This window comes from Carassius gibelio, chromosome A25, assembly GCF_023724105.1.
Source record: "Carassius gibelio isolate Cgi1373 ecotype wild population from Czech Republic chromosome A25, carGib1.2-hapl.c, whole genome shotgun sequence".
In the NCBI taxonomy this organism is placed as follows: Eukaryota; Metazoa; Chordata; class Actinopteri; order Cypriniformes; family Cyprinidae; genus Carassius; species Carassius gibelio.
In genome coordinates, this window is record NC_068395.1 from 6,705,370 (window position 1) to 6,725,230 (window position 19,861).

General features: G+C 36.8%; 1 protein-coding gene across 7 annotated transcripts; it reads left to right on the top strand.

Annotated features, from left to right (window-relative positions):
* The first annotated feature begins 779 nt into the window (after positions 1 to 779).
* On the top strand, positions 780 to 19,494 carry LOC127946961 (paired box protein Pax-6-like). 7 transcript variants are annotated; one of them, XM_052543807.1, is made up of 14 exons: positions 780 to 1,098; positions 4,548 to 4,697; positions 7,323 to 7,376; positions 8,195 to 8,218; positions 10,381 to 10,511; positions 10,865 to 10,906; positions 10,997 to 11,212; positions 11,467 to 11,632; positions 16,314 to 16,472; positions 16,666 to 16,748; positions 17,313 to 17,463; positions 17,569 to 17,681; positions 17,880 to 18,021; positions 18,621 to 19,494. In XM_052543807.1, exons 2-14 carry the CDS (start codon positions 4,685 to 4,687, stop codon positions 18,704 to 18,706), a joined length of 1,380 nt encoding a protein of 459 aa, XP_052399767.1. In that variant the 5' UTR covers positions 780 to 1,098; positions 4,548 to 4,684; the 3' UTR covers positions 18,707 to 19,494. The 7 variants fall into 7 exon arrangements, with proteins under 7 accessions (XP_052399767.1, XP_052399771.1, XP_052399766.1 ...); XM_052543811.1 differs by lacking the exon at positions 780 to 1,098 and adding an exon at positions 7,026 to 7,096 and having other exon boundaries at positions 4,444 to 4,697; XM_052543806.1 differs by lacking the exon at positions 780 to 1,098 and having other exon boundaries at positions 4,444 to 4,697.
* The last annotated feature ends 367 nt before the right edge of the window (positions 19,495 to 19,861 follow it).

Sequence of the window (19,861 nt, forward strand, 5' to 3'; positions counted from 1 at the left end):
TATTCTTTAATAAGGTTAATATTAAATTACGATGGCATCATCGCTCCTTAAGACCACATCTCGAAATTTAAATATTTTAATGTAGCCAACACATCTAATGAAATGATGTGTAGGCATAAATACTGTATCAATGGACAAATAACATATATCAAACATGACAAAATGGGATGTAAACTGTATTTTTATGTTGTCATTTGGCGTAAATAACGAGCAGAGTTTTGAGACACTTTTTTGTTGGCCTATATAAAGGTTACAGTCTGCTGGTGACAGTTTGTAAATAGCATAAATGAATTTTGCTCATTTTATATTATTTTAATTTGTATCCTGTCTCTAAAATAAATACATACATACATACATACATACATATAAATAAATACATATAGACCCATTCACAGCAAAAAAAGTGTTCATTTATGCTTTTAAAGGAAGCTATAGGCTACAAAATAATAGGCTACCTCGCTAATTCAGTTGTTAAACTTAAAACAGACAAATGTATAAAGTGAGATGAACCTCAAAGAAACTACATAGGTTATATACAGTTTATAGGTTCTTAAATCCACTCATAACAGACAGCAGTTCCTTCAACTTCCCGGTTTGGGGAATGATAAATGGCGTCAATTGTGACGTGGGACGTCACTCTATCCAATCACTTGCCAGGTCGAGAAAGCTGATAGTGACTCGAGGACGTCTTTTTTTTCTTTTCTTTTCTTTTCTTTTCTTTTTTTTTTTTTTTTTTTAATTCCGAACCGCTTTTTAAAGTAAGAGGTATTTTCAACAAGACAACACATGACGTCCGTGGTTTGCGTGTATCGCAAGAAACACGAGGGCGAGTACAAAGTTGGACATGCTTTCATGCGTTAAATAGGCTAGTATTTTCACCACCACAAAGAGGGGTTACAGTCTCTCACAACTTCTCCCGTGGTTCCCTTTTCAGCTTGTTGGACTGGATATTATTTATTTCGGGACTAGTTTTGTGAAACGGATCCGGAGGGGTTCTCTCTAGACAATCTTTTTTCTCGCTCAATTGGAAACGTGCCGCTTATAACGAAATCACCTACATATGGTCCACTAGCAGAACGGGCTATAACGTTTATTGAGGTAAGTTAGCAAAGTTCTAGATTTAAAACATTTTTTCACGAATGTTATGACAGATTGTTGCGCTGAAATCATTTAGGTGTCTGTTAATCTCGAGCAGTAGGCTAAATATGACAGCCATGCAGAACTTTTCCCCCTCAAAACTATTCAATTAAATCAATTTATTATTCTTTCATACTTGATACACGCTTTGACAACATGCCAGTCAACTGCTTTGTGCAATGTTATTTCATTTAATTGTCTTATAAAGACATTTGTAAACAGGAAATCCTCACGAAGAATGTTTAAGTTGGGTTTTCTGCCAGACAATTTAAACATATACTCAGTTAAATAAGTTACAACTTCATAATAACGTTAATTATTATTATAATATGAGTTTTCATTATCACGCATTGGTAAAGCTTTATGTAATGACTAAATAAACAAAATAAATTTGTTATTTTATGAATACCTTCACCAGTAAGTTACAGAATACAATTAATGTCTAGCCTATATAAAAATACAAGTATTTACTAAAATTGACATGGCAATAATAAATAAAAAAATAATGTATGACTGCCACAAATTAATAGCTATTTTTATATACACAAATATATTGATTTTCCAATACAATTTGGCCCATAAAGCGGAATTTGTGTATTTAAATATTTGTAAAATAAATGTTTTAAGTAGCCTATAGCCTACAATCAATCGCTGCTATACAAATTGCACTATTCATTACGGATATAAAACACAAATTCATTTTAAGATCAATATTCTCATTTGACCTGCAATGCATAAACTTTTGAATGGAGATTACACAGGCAATAAAGTTTTGCCGCAACCGTCACTTTATCGAAATAACTTCATTCTTGCACTTTACACCTCTTTTCAGAAATCCATATTCAATAGCTAATTTTAAAATAAAATAAAAATAAAACATTAAGGCAGCAAAATATTTCTCCCGTACTGTACATCTCCTCTAACCAGCAAAAGGCAGAACGGATATAACAATTAAAATGATCAGCCCATGACCATTTCTGTTTGTTATAGGCTACCTAATGAAAAGGAACAATGTATAACTTGCTTCTTTTGGATCATGGCGCCTAGAATTAGCCTACAAAGAAGGGCCCTTTGCCAAGCGCGGTGGTCGATGTCGCTGTGGGCAACCAAAAAAAAAGAAAAAAACTTTGGCAGGTCCCCTCCCCCAGAACATGGTGACTGGATGTGGGGCTTGCACTAGCCATAACGATAAACTTTTCCCACATCGCCTTAATAAGGGCCAGTCTCACTCTCTCTCTACACGTCTCTCTCGCTCGCTCGCTCTGACGTCAGCTGCATTCAGTCCTGTCCCCGCCCCTTTTTATTAGTTTTTCTTTCTCTCCGTTAAAAACTTTTAGGGAGAGGTGAGGCACCGTCTATTTTGCCTAAGGGGAAATAGCGACAAGATTAGGGTCTTTTTCATGACCAATCACCAATGACTGGTAATCCGAACTGTGCTAATTGATGGGAGGACTACAAGAGTTCATCCGTGTGAAAAGTCTGGAACTAGTCAAATATTTGATGTCGACCAGCCTTTTAAAAAGATTGTATCGTTAAAGGCCGCGGTTTAACAAATATAGACGTCTTTGGTTTCCTACTAGCCTATCTAAAATACTCTTAAAAAGTAAACGTTCTACTTAGAACCTAGATAGTTTTAAAGCCTGCTTTTATGCAATCTTCCATACACAACTTTTGTTTTTGAAAAACCTACAAACTAACGACACATTAAGAACTTTTAATCTCCACAAAACAACATAGCTAATATCGAAATGCCTTAAGATTATTTGCCGAACCTCCAAAAAAAACATTGAAGTGTCTTTTTTTTTTAAAGTGTCATGTTAAAACTGCTCTATTTTAAGGAACCCCGTCAATTAGCTTGCTACTAATATTTTAAATAGGATAGAATCGTTGAGCACAAACACACAGTAGCTACAACCTAAAAACAAACATTTGAATCCCAGTGCAGAAGCACAAACGTGTTGCGTTTCCAATTGAACTTCCACCATCGGAGGATCCAGCAAAACTTTAAATGGGAAGCAGAAATATCAAACGGCGTGGCGGGGTCGCACCGCGGGACCCGAGATGACAGTGCATGACGGTCGCGCCAGCTCATTATCCGACTCCCATTCAAGCGGCCTTTCATTGCGATGCAGACTCTTTGGCAGTGTCGTTTGTTTCCTCATTGTGCTATAGTGGGGAATGCAATGGTTGTCAGAGCTCGCATTCACTTTCGCGATAGTTTATTGATGAGCTCCGACTTTTAGCACTTTTCACATGTCAAAACGAAGTCAAGTGTATGCAACCACAGCTTAATTTTATGCTCCGTGCGTCCCAAAACATTTTGTCTCTCTTTAAAGCTGTCCCACCATGCTATACCTCCCCCCTCCCCTCTCCATTTCTTGTATCCCAACCCGGAATCTATTCCACTCCAGTGAACGGGTGGAACACCCCAAGCTGCGAGTGCAGCGCATGTAACCTCGAACACAGGCGCGGAGGGGTTGCTTTGGAGTTTACCGAGGTGTGTGCTAATGTCCAAGCAATCAACAAATGTAGTTTAAGTGTCCGGCCATGGACGTAATGATATTTTCATTTCCCCCTTGGCAGCCCACGACACGGAGTTTCTTTTCCTCCCGCTGAAAAACGACAACAAATCACGCTATTAATGTAAATAGTATGGGGTCTCCCAACTGATCGTCGAGCGCGCGCCGTAAAGGGGGATGACATTCTCAGACACCAAGTCAACAATGACACGTGGAGAAAGTTTAGGCTAGGTTCAATCACAAGAATAGAGTAAACTGACACAATAATAACTAATAAGGGAGTAAGGTAAAATTTTAAGCAATAAAGCAGGCCAACATTTTTTTTTTTATTTATATACAGATTTGCTTGTTTAATATTTGGCAACAAATAAGTACTGCCATGGCAATTCCCATAAAAGCACTATAGGTTAATCCAAGAGCATGCTTGTATGCCGAAAATAGATAAATAAATAAACACATTGCCATAGCACTTCCTGGTAGCCGACTTTTTTCCAAGTGTCTAGTCACACAGAGTTCAATAACGTGAACGCCCAAAGGCATTTCAATGGAAAAAAAATATGGAGAGAATCATATGCTTATAAGAAGATTTGCTCTGCCCTGTTCCCCGCTCTGTCACCGGGGCAGGAGGAAGTGTTTTGCTGCGAGATGATGACAGAGGTCAGGCTCAGCTAATGGGCGACTGAAGAGGAGAGGAGGCGAGGCACAGACCAGGAACACACATTAATACACGAGTGCTATCACCAATCAGCATAGGTGCGCGCGCTCTCTCTCTCTCTCTCTCTCGCTCCCTCTCTTTCCCCGTCTCTCTCACTCACTCCCACAAGCGCACATTTTTCAGTCTCGCGCAGGCTTGACATCCCATTTTATTGTCAATCTCTGTTTCCTTCGCAGGGAATTAAAATTTTCCACCCGAGATCAGTTGGAAACTATAAAAGACAAACTGTCTGAGGACGATTTTTCAGAACTTCAGAGTCTTCTCCTTATTGTAAACGAAGTATATCAGCGAGGATACGAAGGTTGTTGGAACTATGCCTCAAAAAGGTAAGTTATAAGAGATTTTATTCTTTCGAGTAACTTGCACGCATATGCACCACTTGCAAGTAAAATTGCTAAATATACACGCTGGCTTTTAAACATTATAAATAAAAACTAGTGGTTAGTAAATAATAATTATGAGAAACAATTAAAACAGAAGTTGTTTATAGCCTTGAGAAACTGTTTACCAAAACAAAAACTTTCAACGAAAGGCACGATACTGAAACAGAAAACTTAAAGCTGCACAGCCTCGTGGTGTCAAACTCTTATCATGGATTTTCACGGACGCTCTTTGCCTTTTTAAGCTTCAGCTATGTCGAGTTTTGTGCCAAGCAAAGATCTTATTTATGACAGAAGAGAGCAAAAAGTCACAGTAGGCCAAGACCGCGATCAGTCCTGAAAATGGGAACGCAATGACCCGATGAGGTGGAGTGTCAGGTTGAATCACACCATCACATTCAGCCGCGCGCGCCACCGTCAAATCGCACCGTGAACTTGGTGTTTTGCTTTTCAGTCAGGAAAACGATGCCTTCTTTGTCACAAACGAATTATTAAAATGCATAATCACATTCATGTTTAAACTTCAAACTTAACAGCTAATTTACTCAATTTTGTTGTGAAGTTTGTATTAAAAAAGGGACATAAATTATCGGGTTTTTTGGCATCTAATCTAAATCTATATGCATGAATTGTTTTATAAAAAATATTACATTAAACATAAACGTGATAAAAATGCAATTAAATGGAGTAAAATTAAATGCATTGCAGAGTCTCTATTTGGATTTTACGTTGTCAGTACTTTGTAAGCTATATTACAGGATATATAGTTTTGTTGTAATATAAATCAGCACCGTTTTCAACTTTCTAAACTTTCACAAGTAGGCCTATCAACTTTCCGCAGAATATCAATAACTTAAATAAGTGTGCTTAATTAAGAGCCTTCATGTTGCACATTAGAACAAACAAAATTATGATTAGGCCTGTCAATTAAAGATAGCATTATTAAAATAGATTAACCAAAAAGATGAGTGCAGGCAGAAGACCTCAAATAGCCCACGTTAGAAAGAAATACGGAATGTTTTAGTTCGTAGGCCTATATAAAAAAGAATCATTGTATACAATTATTTATTTGAATACAATATATTGTTTTGATTTGTTGTAATTTATAGGGAAATCTGAGAAAATGTAAAGTGTTGCTTAAAATAACTATGAATAGATCTAAAGAGTTACAAATATTTTTTAAAAGCAAAACTTTTTAATATAGCTTTTTAAAATACAGATGTTATTTCACAAAACACGTGCAAAGCTGGCTGGCGATTGGTGTATTTATTTGTTGCGGTGCACCGTAAACCGCGCACACAATCCATCTCCTCAAAAATAAAAAAAGAAGAACAAATCAAAGCGCTGAGTATTTCTTCACTGGCCTCCTTTTCGGTAAATGTATTGAATGGGTTCTTTATTGCAATTGTCTTTTACCAATTGAGCGCCCCACTGCGCTGTTGTACATTTTTACAGCCTTTACCCACACATACCAGTAACACAATTACCTCCAGATACTTATAACAAGAAATTACTTTTCTATTTCGTGCAAAGAGACAAACAAAAAGGCATTGAGGTAACGGGCACCGGGTCACAATGAACTGCACTGGCTGTTGCGGGTGAACGGGGCTATGCTGGACCGGGTGTAGGAGGAGGAGGGGAAGGGGTCGCTTCCTTCAGCTCTTTATTTTCTGAGAGTTGTTGGTACGTTTAGTTGGAAGCGGTGTAGCTAGTTAGGGAGCCCGGGTTTTACTCTCTGGGTTTTGGTGTAGAGGGAGAAAGAACGCTATTGTTGAAATTCAGCGGGGCTTTGTAGGGGACCCCTCACCCCCTCCTGGTTTTACTTTTCTAACGCAGCCAGGCGAAGTAGACAGCGTGTGTCACCAGAACAGATTATCTGAACGAGAGGCCTTGTTCACAACATTTGAAGTTTTCTGATCATGAAGGTCAAGGGAAAGCAGATCTACAGGTCGAATTTTTTTTTGTATAATTATTATAATTTAATTATTATTATAATTATTATTATTATACTATTATTGTTATTCGAATAATCAATTAAAACTAAAACAAGAAAACGATTTTAACTATAATAGACTCTGTTTTTTATTAATCCGAAAAACAAATTAATTATTGTCCAATTTATTAGTCAAAAACACTATCTTAACAACAAAAAAACTAATTACATTTAGCTATAATTGCTAAAAAACCACAAATATATATATATTAGATTTAGCTATAATGCTAAATAAATAATTATGGATAGGTTTACTAATAAATTGTTTTGCTTTGTCCTAGGGATATTTTAATAAGTGAAGCAGATGAGAGTCTATAAATTGTTTTAAGTGGACAGTCAACTCTGTTTCCAGGCAAGTTTAAACCCGGGACATAAGTGTATTTGTTGGAGACAGTATTTTATTATTATTATTATTATTTTCTCACTTTTTGCAGCATGAATGCAAAAACTGTGAGGCTTTAGCCCACACAATTATTGTCCGTAACTTTCTTGTACACAAGTCAAACACAATGCACTGCAATACACTTGATTTAAAAATGTGAAACTGACCATTGTTGTTGGTTCTTTATGACTAATAGATTACTATAACCGGGCCACGTGGGAGTCTGGCGTCGCGTCCATGATGCAAAACAGTAAGTGGAGTTCTTTTCTTTTTCTGAAATGCGTTTTTGTATACACAAACACACACACACACACACAAGAAAAACGTGAGGGGCGTCTAGCCAGAAAAGCATTTGTTTTGGTATATTAGTGAAGGCAGTTTACACTGTAAGTCAGGGGTGCTGCCAATTTTTTTGCCTGTCATTCATACAGCTCCCTCAAAAGTAGCTGAATACTATAGTAAGCTAAACTCGCTTAAGCCTGACTTTAACAAGTTTACATTTTATGGAACATCGTAGTTCATTATTTAAAATTTGTAAGGCTACATTTGAGAGAGCAAAAATTGCATTCCCAGTGAGAAATTCCTTAAATTGCGAAAAAAAACTCACATGGAACCCTGCATAGCTACACAACCTACTTAGAATGTCTTACCCATATGCTCTTTGCATAATTGTGTGTGTCTGTGTGTGTTAGAGAGAGAGAGAGAGAGAGAGAGGGAGAGAGAGAGGATGTTTCTGCTTGACTTGCTTTTAAATAATTGCTGAATTAATGTTAGCATCGGCGGCCAATCCACCTAGTCCATTAGCAGAAACGAAATTGACATTGCATGATTTGGATGGAATGTCTGTCATGTTTATGAAACACCGCGAGAGTGAAATAATAGACTGAGCTTTGATGCAACGTTGAGTGTCCTAGAGCATGAATAAATTACATGCGCGGATGTGTCTGTGTCTTTGAGATGTGTGAAGGCCAACTTGCAAAACATATACTTTTAGTAATTTGTGGAAAGTACTGAGTAAGTTATGATTAAAATAAATGAGACATATTTTCTCTCTTAATGCTGGACAAGAGGTGTATGACATCTGTAACGAAGGTGTGTTGAATGCCATCCTCATTTCTAATGTTTTTATTGTTGTAAGTGCCAGTGTTTGCTCTGTCGTCATACTAACGACTGGTGTACTGTGTTAGTCACTAACGTTGACGTCCATTGATTATTTTTGTATGTGAAACACTTTGGAGTTTCAACGGAGCATTTAAATCTAGGTCAGTGGAAATGGGGCACATTACACTAGAGACATATATATAAAATTCATATTCCCACATTTAAAAACATTATTATTAAAAAGAACTAAAGATAAAACATCCTAAAATAATATGTATGAAAATAAGTTTCTCCTAAAAATTGTATTTTGATTTTTTTTTTCTTCTTATGGATAAATGGTGTTATTGTACACAAATGTTGTGTGATGTCTCGCGTGTATTACTAAAAATATATAATTCGGGTTAGGCCTTTGGTTTGTTTAAAGGTCACAGGCGACAATCCAAGCTTTGTGCTAATAACTCTTGTGAATATAGTGTGGAGCGTCCAAACTGACACCATATGTCTTCTTATTAATTGATTAGAAACAGAGTAGCTACCGCACGCGCAATGATTGCCACTGCGCGAGACACACACCGTTCCCCGTGGGGAATTATAGAACGATTAAGATTTAACCTTTCAAGTGAAAGTTTGATTTTATATCCTAATCTGCGTGTTGGCGAGCTCAAATCAAGTGGCTGTATTTTAAAGCCATAAGGCATTGGATTTCAAAGCCAATAAATCTAATTGTGTCTATTACGTAGCAGGAAACACACACACACAAACATCAACAACGGATTGACTAATTCCTAATTGAACAGATATGTATTTTCTTTCCGCATTTATGTTAAGAGAGATAATTCTCGGGTAGAATAAACCTTCAGTGTGCACAATAAAAATAAAACATTCATGCATAATTCAGATTTATATTTCGCTCTGCAGATTTATTATGCATAAACCTACAGAATAAAACAGCATCCCGCAGACTCGCTCCCAGTGCGTAAATATAGGCAAATGGAGGTTTGTCACTTGGTAAAAAAAAATGTCACTTTTAATATATTAAGGGCGAGGCGCGCCCCCGTGAACGTACACGCGCACAGCCCCTGGCTACCTTAAAATTAAGCTTCCCTTAAAGGGGAAATGAGTAGAGTCCAATTTAGTCTGAGTGATATCCAAATGCAGACAGAAAGGGTCGTTTTATCATGCTACTATTTGTCGTGACGATGCGATTTTCAAAAGCAGAGCTATGTCATAAAGTGACATGCCTGCCACAAGTGCTCCAACTGATCTTTTCAATTAGCCTTCCATGCATGATCCAGGGCGACTTCCGCCTATTTCCAGAAATTAAGCTCAAACTTGACATGCAGCTAGCTTTATTTTAAAGACAAATGTCAGGCAGGCTCATCATATTTTCCCCCTCTTCTATATTTGGAGCTTATTTATTGCAAAGGAGCTTGTGCTCTTGGACTCAATTTAACGCGAGGCTTCGGAGGGAAGGGAGCTGAGAAGTAAAAGCAAACTGGGAAGGCTGCTTTTCCGTTTTGGCTTCAGGTTTGGTGCCTTTGGTCTGCTTTTTACGGGCTTTTCCACATACAAAGTAACATAAGCCAGTTGCTTAGTTAGGAAATGCTGTGCTTTGGTTGTTTTTTTTTTCTTTTTTTTTTTCTTTTATTGTTAAAGTTATTTTATTTAATGTTTGAGACTATGGTTTAAACATGGCAGCGTTTAAGAAGTTTTATTATAATGCCACAAATAGCATTACCCCATCTGATCCGTTTAAGGCTTTGCAAAGATGCGCAAATCTCAGCTCAGTGGGTTGGAGATGTTTTGCTCCAGATCATACGAGAGCGCTGACGCTTAATCAATGTTCTGCATGTGTAATTATATTACAATTGTGCATTAGGAGATTATGGTATTATGAGCACATCTGGAGAACTGTCCAAAACATATGGAACAGCAATAATAACCGGCTATGCTGATTTAAAAGCGATTTACTCCGAACATTGGGATTTGTTGACAATGCTCTTGTAATGCTTGACTCATTTTAGACAATCGCGACCTGAAAGCTTCTGTTGAAAACAGCTGTGATTGGATTCTGTTTTAATGGAGTGAGTATTTTGAGGCTGGTGCGTTAAATGCTTGGTGTTTTACAACGGGATCTTACCTTCTTTTTTAAGGTCACAGTGGAGTGAACCAGCTCGGCGGTGTGTTCGTCAACGGCAGACCGCTGCCAGACTCCACGAGACAGAAAATAGTTGAACTCGCTCACAGTGGCGCGCGGCCGTGTGACATATCCCGGATTCTGCAGGTGATGAGAATGCATCTTTTCCGTCCATGTGAACTCTTCACCAAAAATGGAAATATTTTGGTTTTATTTCACATGTGTGCTGTTTCAAACGTCATTTTCCCAGCTGTTTTTTTTTATCAATAATATTATTTTCCTTGCATTATTAATGCCAGCGACCAACGAGAATTCATTTCAGATTTCATTTTGGAATGCATAAACGGTGGTCTTGAGGAATGGATCGAAGCACTTCAATTTTTTTCCCCCATTTGGCAATTTTTTTAAAATTGGCGACCGAAATGCATTTTAAAGAGTGCATAATTTCTCGTACCACTGAAGACATATTTTTCGTGTTAAAGGTATCTCTTGTGTTATAGACCCATGCTGATGCAAAAGTCCAAGTGCTGGACAATGAAAACGTAAGCTTATCATTGCTTCCAGCACACACTTAACATTTCACACTAGTTTTAAATAATGTATGTGAATTGTTTCTTTTGTTTTCTGTCTAGGTGTCGAACGGCTGCGTGAGTAAAATCTTGGGTAGATACTATGAAACGGGCTCCATCAGACCCAGGGCGATCGGAGGAAGTAAACCAAGAGTAGCGACCCCCGAGGTGGTCGGCAAAATTGCCCAGTACAAGAGGGAGTGTCCGTCAATCTTCGCGTGGGAAATCCGAGACAGGCTGCTATCAGAGGGGGTCTGCACAAACGATAATATACCCAGTGTAAGTTCATTCAGAGAAGTTAATGCGTAATGCATTGTTTAAAAGCATGCACTAATGACCTTGAACATTCCCCAACACCGGCCTTCCCCGGACGCTGCTGTAATCTTCACTATACCAAAGTAGAATGCAACGCGATGTAATGCTCTGGCATGTAGGCCTGTGCAGAAATGGGGCCAATCGTTCCAAAAGACAACATGCCACATCGCGGATGCGCTCTTTAATTAATGTGCCGCATCTTTGGGTTCGTCTTTCAGGTGTCATCGATAAACAGAGTACTGCGCAACCTGGCTAGCGAAAAGCAACAGATGGGAGCAGATGGCATGTATGAAAAGCTGAGGATGCTGAACGGTCAGACCGGCACGTGGGGGACCCGGCCGGGTTGGTACCCCGGAACCTCGGTGCCAGGACAGCCCAATCAAGGTATGGCTATTTTAATTATGAAAAGGGCATTGTATTACCTAAATATGTTATTTTGCAACCTGGAGTAAATTGTAATTAATTAAAATATAAAGAGATAAAACAATTCCCAGAATAATACATTTTTTATTCAATGTACTTTTAAGTATTACGATAGAATTAAATAAAATATTAAAATATTAAATAGACAATTAAATTATATGCATGCTTCACGGAGCTTAATTTACTGTTATAACAGCCTATCAATAATTGAATGACGCTTGAATTATAGGCTAAATTATATGCAGTGACTCTAATAATGAAATTAAAATTAAGAATAATAATGTGAGTTGCAGTCCACCTTTACAATTCTTTAAAAACGCGGCTTAGAAATAAACAAGGATTCCCCGAACAAAATATGTTTCTGTCACACAGAAACATGTGTTATGGGAACAGCTCTGTCGCTATGTAATAGCTCATTAGAAAACGTTTTGTTTCTCATTAAGGCGACAGAAATACGCGTTTAGTTGGAGGAGACAGCTGTGGAAATGTTCCACCGGAGACACGCTGGACATGATATGGCAACGTCTGACAATTAGACTTGTCAAGGCGCTAGCTACACAGCTAAAGTGACAGACATATACAAATATATGACACATAGAGAATTAATGTCTGTATATAATATCGGCCTGTCAAATCATTGACTGGTTTACAGCAATTTAATAAACAAACGTGTTTTATGCAAAGAGGAGTAGCCCATAACTGAGCTAATCACATTATATAATATTCAGCATGTTTTTATGAATAGATTTAGACACATTTAACTATAGGCTACTTAAAGTGCAGTGCATAATACGCATATATGGATTAATTTGAGTTCGCATGCCATGTTGCCTATATATATTTAATAATTTATTGACAAGCGGCATCGTACGCACCATGTTTGAGGAGAAAACTTATAATAAAGTGCTTATTTAATAATTGTGAATTAATTGCCGGCACTCTTAAGCATCTCATTTTTGATTTGTCTCAACAAATATAAAAGAAAGAAAAAAACAACAAATATATATATATATATTAGCAAACCTATTTAGGCATATAGAATTTTCATTCAATATCGTTTAGAAGTTCGCTCCCAAAGTAGGATATTATTAGGCAGGGTGAGGTTACGAAGCGAGACAAATATGGTCGCAATCTGATGAATGTCACGCAACACTGAATAAAATAGCGGATTCATCTGGGCTGACAGGACGCTAAAGGAGACAACTCATTCAGAGGACTCGTAGTAGCCCCTCCCTCCGCCAGAGGCTCGGGGTGCTAAAGCCGTCTAAAGGATTTGGACACTTTCCCTTTTCCAAAGGTCCTCATCAAGGCCTCCACAGCTGAAAGATGCCGCGGTTGTTTTGCTACCTTTTTGCTTGCCTTCCGCCTCACCGGTTACGACAACGCCCAAATAAGGAACGACTTTATTTCCCACCGCCTTTGTCAGCGAAAACAAATCCGAAATCTGGCGACAGTTGGTCAGGCTTTTGAGAACAGGCCACACATTCGGATTAGCTCTTGAAAAGTGGGGATACTAAACACAAAGACCTTTTAAAACTTTCTTAGAACATAGAAATGCACTGTCTTTGAAAAATAAAGAAACTTGAAGGAAGAAATAAAAGTTAGACTATTAATATCTAGTCCAGTGATCCTCAAATCTGGCTCGCGAGATCCACTTTCCTGCGAAGTTTAGCTCTAACCCTAATCAAACACGCATGAGTTTGCTAATCAGTGTCTTCAGGATCATTAGAAAATCACAGGCAGGTGTGTTTAATTAGAGTCGGAACTAAACTCTGAAGGAAACTAGATTTGAGGATCACTGATCTAGTCTAATATTTCACACTATGCCAATGAGTAGTTGAGTAACCATGTCAAATTTACATAATATTACTAAAAAGTAATTTTGGACAGTACTTTTTCCAGTTCACTCTAAAAAATGCTTGGGTTGTTTCAACCCAACTTTGAGTCAAATATGGACTAATCCAATGTTTGTTTAAAAACTTGATTAAAAATGTAACCCAGTGGTTGGGTTAGTCCATATTTGACCCAATCTTGGGTTGAAACAACCCAGCATTTTATGTGCATGTTATTAGCTCCATTTTAGTTTCTAATTAAATTATTAAATTAAATGTATGCATTTAGCAGACGCTTTTATCCAAAGCGACTTACAGTGCACCAGGCTATAAATTTTTACCTATCATGCATTTTATTCTGGATCAGCTGTAGCCTAAACTGTATGGAGCCAAAAAACAAAACAAAACAGATAATTTGCTCGATAAGACCCAATTTAAAAATTAAACAGTAAGCTAACATATATATGAGCAATATATGATTTTGCATTTATACAATAGTTGGACGACACAAGTGTGTAAATAGCCTACATATGAAACAACTAGCCTATTGAGTCTTTAAAAACCCTCTTTTGTTTCCTGGGTTAAATCTCAAGTAAAGTTTGCTGAGCCCAAGCCTCCATAACTAATTAAAAAACGTCACTTTAGAACTAGTAGCGATGTAGAGTAGAATATTATAAGAGAGATGGACTGAGCGAGTGTGATTACCTGCATCTGATACAGCATTCAATCTTCAGTTCAGTCTCGTATTCACAATAAAACATTACTTTGATTGTCCTCTTATTAAAGTGATATATTTGTTCCGATGAGTTCCGTTGACAGCGCTGCTGAGTGTGTTTGTTGCCTGAGTCTTACAAGGTGTTTTTGAAAAAGTTAAATTAACTTTGTTTACAACCTTGTTTTAGTCTCTTTCAATATAAAAGTCCTTACTGCTGAGTCATAAAAACAGTCTCTTGTCACCATCTCATGGCAGAACAATGTAGGCTAACTAAAATCACCATCAGGAACACACCCAAAACTAAATACTGATGTTATTTATATTAAATACTATTTATTGAATAACAATATTTAATAAACAACAACACTCATCATAAACATTGCTAGGCAATTCAGTCAAAAGCAACATAGGTTGCGCTGTGATATACAGTATAGTTAGGCTATATAAAATATAATGTGATGAGATTTTGCCTTTAGCCAAAATTATTTGCTCTGGAACAAATAATAGATAAATGAGACCAAAGACTGCCGTTAGATTTACCCAAAACGAATTATATCTCATGTTTAATCACTTAGTCAAAATACAGAAGAACTGGCCGAGACGAGGCTGCTCTCAGCGGGTTCATGAGCGATGAACGGCCGCTGATGCCCTGGAGCTCATATCTCTGAAAACGTTGAAGCAAATATTCAAATAAGCCTTATCTTTTTTAGCAAACTGCATATTTGAAGTATAACAAATACATCATTGCCTAAAAACCCTTAAAACTACATTTTGTGACACAAAATAGTATTCTTTATACAATTTTAGTGGATTTAGCCTATTTATATATATAAAAAAGATCTCCCCCTCTCTCTCTAATATATAACATATAATATATGTTTATTAATATTATTATTTTTAATTGGGCTCAATAAGTTACCTATTGTAAAACAGGCTCTGTGTTTTCCAACTGGACACAAATGTGATGTTTACAGGTGCTATGAGCGTTATTTAATACATTCATAATATACCTTTTTAATATTATATATTCCAAATTATGACAGGTTGTATATGTATATGAGAGGTTGACAGGTTGCCTTCTATAGGACCAAAATAATCTTTTAAAGGGTCATCTGGATGGTCATGTGACTATTTACACCACAACCAGTTTCAAAGTCCAAACTGTTTGGGGTTTCATTATTACCTCACAACACTCAAAATATCCACTTGCTAGACTTTTCAAACTTCAAATAAAACTTTTTAATCTCAAATGTATCTGGTGAGATGAAAAAGGATGATTATGCACTGGTGCCCAACAACACAGCAGGTTTAAAGCTCATCGACTCTGAGCTGGTCTGTGACAAACAAGAGCCTTCGTATTTAGATGTCTCATTCATGGTGGCCTGGCTGTTTTTCTTTCTGCGCCTATAAGAAGGTATAAATCCTAACTGAGGTTGAATGGGCCGGCCCTAGGGACAGTGATTAATGACAGTAGAGCATAAAGGTTAACACACCGAGCTGAGAAGTCTGTTGACTGGAATCCTCGTGCTACAATGACTGCTGGAGAGAATCCTTTTGTCGCCTCATCCAATTGTGTCCTCAAAATTCAACCCACGAAAGTTTGCCATCCGTCCTCCCAGCGAGTATTTAAGAGTTACCCTTACTCTCCCGCATTGTGTGGCTGTGAAAGCATCCCTCTCCTATTCAAGTATTGGTGGTCACCTCAATAGCTCTGCAAATGCCCATATGGTGGCCATAGGCTAATTGAAGAACTCGGGAATGAAAAGGAGGGAGAGGGTGTTTGGTTTTTAAAAAAACATTTCAGAGGATCTGAAAAGGTTTCTGGGGCATTTTACCGCATTTCTGTAAAGCCATCAAGCTCGTCAGCCTTTGTGACTTGATACTGAAAGATCTAAGTGAGCGTGCTCTAAATGTATACACATCGTAGATGGCAATACAGTAGCCTACAAAATGCTCCAGTAATTTTTTACTAAATTCTTCCAACCTAAATATGACAGGCAAACCATTATATACCTTAATTACAGCTAAGAGTCCAAACAGAGAATGAGAAGTGTGAATAAACCGCACAAACTTACATTTCATATTTCCTTTCCAGACGGCTGCCAGCAGTCAGATGGAGGCGGTGAGAACACAAACTCAATAAGCTCCAATGGAGAGGATTCAGATGAGACCCAAATGAGGCTTCAGCTAAAAAGAAAACTCCAAAGAAACCGCACATCTTTCACACAAGAACAAATAGAAGCACTTGAAAAAGGTAAACATGAAGATTAGCACTGATATTAAAGCATCTATAGACTAGCTACAACAAAACAGTTACATTTTTATAAACTTTTATACTTAAATTACTGCATGCTCTGCATGACATTTAAGCATTTCCCTTGTGTAACTGCACAGAAAATGATTTTTTTTTTTAAAACTCATGACTTATTTTGTAATGTTTCCACCAGAGTTTGAGAGAACGCACTATCCTGACGTTTTCGCACGAGAGAGACTAGCTGCAAAAATAGATTTACCAGAGGCCAGAATACAGGTGAGCGAAAACACTAAAATAGGATAAACAGAGATAAAAATGGGTATATTTCATAATAATTTGTCATAATTTTTCTTGCAATTTTTATTGGCTGCTTGACTCACAGTAAAAAAGAAAAGGAAATCACTCATCACTCATAAGAATTTGTATGACCTCACTCATATGATTTTATACGATTTGTCTAAACCCCAGTGATGGTTAGGTTTAGGTCAGTCGTACGAATTCATGCGAATTGTGCAACTCGTAAAATACGTACGATTTGGCAAAAACCGTATGAATTTGTACGAGTGTGGCCGTATGAATTTGTACGAATTGCCGTGAGATCGGGTTGGTCCTGCTCACTGAAACCACCTGCAAAATAAATGTAAACGAACTTGGAAATACACCTGCAAGGATATGAAAACTGCCGTCAATTGATTTTATGGAGTTTTAAATAGCTGAGGATCTAAAGGGAAATATATTTCATAGAAAAGTTTCCCACCTCTTCTTCATCCTGCTAGATACTGATTGTTCAAACATTGTTTTAAAATGTCTTTGATAACTAATTAAAGTATGTCCATCCAGGTATGGTTTTCGAACAGAAGAGCAAAATGGAGGAGGGAGGAAAAGTTAAGAAATCAAAGAAGACAAGCCACAAACTCTTCGAGTCACATACCAATCAGTAGCAGCTTCAGCACTAGTGTTTATCAGCCAATCCCTCAGCCCACAACGCCAGGTAAAGCCTCTACAATGTACACATTGTTCCTTTACAAGAGCCATAAGAAAATACTACTGAAAATATACAAAAAATAATGTTTGGACATTCATTTTTTTTTTACAGTATCCTTCACATCAGGCTCTATGTTGGGAAGATCAGACACAGCCCTCACAAACACATACAGCGCCCTGCCACCAATGCCAAGTTTCACCATGTCCAACAACCTTCCTATGCAAGTATGTCCACATTTGTCAGTTTAGTGCCTCACACTGTAATATACTCTTCATACGCTTGTCTTAGTGTTTCATAGGATTATTAATTTGAAATTTCCGAGCACTGTAAAATCTTATGCAACTACAGCATACAGGTCTGTAAGGCTATTTCTATTTAAGGCTGTGTTGCTGACAGGTCTGCCATTTTTACCCCCTCCACAGCCCAGCCAGACCTCATCCTACTCCTGCATGTTGCCCACTAGTCCTACGGTGAATGGGCGGAGCTATGACACATACACCCCACCGCACATGCAAGCACATATGAACAGCCAATCAATGGCCCCCTCAGGCACAGCCTCAACGGGTAAGAGTTTATTCCTATACTAAAAATAAAAGAAAAATTTATGTTATTTTATTAAACATTTTAATAAATATTTTTACACAAAATTTTGTAATAAAAATGAAAACAAATATTATTTTGTATTATTTATACACACACACACACACACATACACACACACACATATATATATATATATATATATATATATATATATATATATATATATATATATAATGCTCTAAAGTCAAACGTGGCCAACAATAAGCTTCAGTGTTTTTTGAAATGTATTAATTTTTTTTATTAAATATATCTTAATATTGAATTTATTTTTTATCTTTTATAACAATATATTTAAAAAAGTATATAAAATGTATTATTTTATGAAATGTTTCTTTTATATTTTAGTTTCATTAAAATTATTAACTCTGAAGTCACATGTGACAACTTTTTATCTGAAATGTATTTATATTTTAATTGATTTATTTAACATTTATTTTTATTTAAAATGTCTTTCATAATTACAGTATATATATACACTGTATATACGTTTATTTTATTCATTTTTATACATGCTCTGAATGACAAGCCTAAATATTTCTGCATTCCCACCTCTGTGCTAGGTCTAATCTCGCCTGGAGTTTCTGTACCAGTCCAAGTACCAGGCAGTGAGCCAGACATGTCGCAGTACTGGCCCAGATTACAGTGAGAAAAAGTCATACGAGGACAAAAAAGAAAAAGAGGAAAAAAGAGCGAGGAGCTTCTCCAACTCCTGATGTCTTTCGGCTTCAAGGCAGGGCTGTTCAGCAGTATTCTACTATGGAAGGAAAGGAGGAGACTCTAAAGGACCTTTTTGTACGGGGATTGTGCCACTTCTCTATCATTCTTTGACACAAAGACTTGAAGAATAAAAGAGAACAGACTTCTGTAAAGTGCCCGGTGTTATATCGTAAAATGGAAAAAGAAAAAAAATCTCTGCTTTTCAGTTTCCAACCTAAGTCATTTTGATGTTTTTGTACATGTAATGGCCAATTGTATCTTAAGACAAAAAACAACAAACAAAAAGGAAAAACAAAATTGAACAACCGTGGATGGACTGTCAAACCAAGTTGGTCTTACATCGGTGAAGAGGAAGATCATTCGTGCAGGCTTATTCTTCATTCTTTTTTCTTCATCAGCTGATATCAAGAACTCCCCATTTCCGTTTCAGATGTGGACATGTAGAAACAAATGATATCTGTATCATTTCAAAACAACAAAAAAAGCAAATTTAAAGGAAGCCAATCCAAAATTTGTCTTCCAAAGCTTGCAGACAAGAGTAAGCTACTTGTTGATCATGGTGACTGCTGAACTGGAGAAGGAAAATGTTTGCTAGTTTAAAACGGTAGATTGTGTCTTCGGTATAATTCAGTTTTGTTTATGTCAAAATGTAAGTATTTGTCTTCCCTAGAAGTCTCTCAGAACAATTTCTATAATAAAATTAATTTCATTTTATAACTCTCTGAATATTCAATCCATGCTTTTCACTGAAGGGCACTTTTTAAACATAACTAACATTAATGTAGCATAATTACAGTCATCAGTATTTGTATCAATCAACGATTTAATTTCATCCAATCTCGTACATCCTTTTTTAATAATGATTAACTTATTTGCTATTTTTGAATGTGTAATCTCAAGTAGAATGTCCTCAAACAAAAAAAAACAATCAAAAGAATAATAATTAATATTAAAATAAAAATAAAATGGAAAAATATATCTTAAAAGGCCATTTCAGCTTCATCTCCATAGACATGACTGCATTTAAAATATAACATTTCCATTCGACACTTTGAAACTCATATATGTGATTTTTGTGATATTT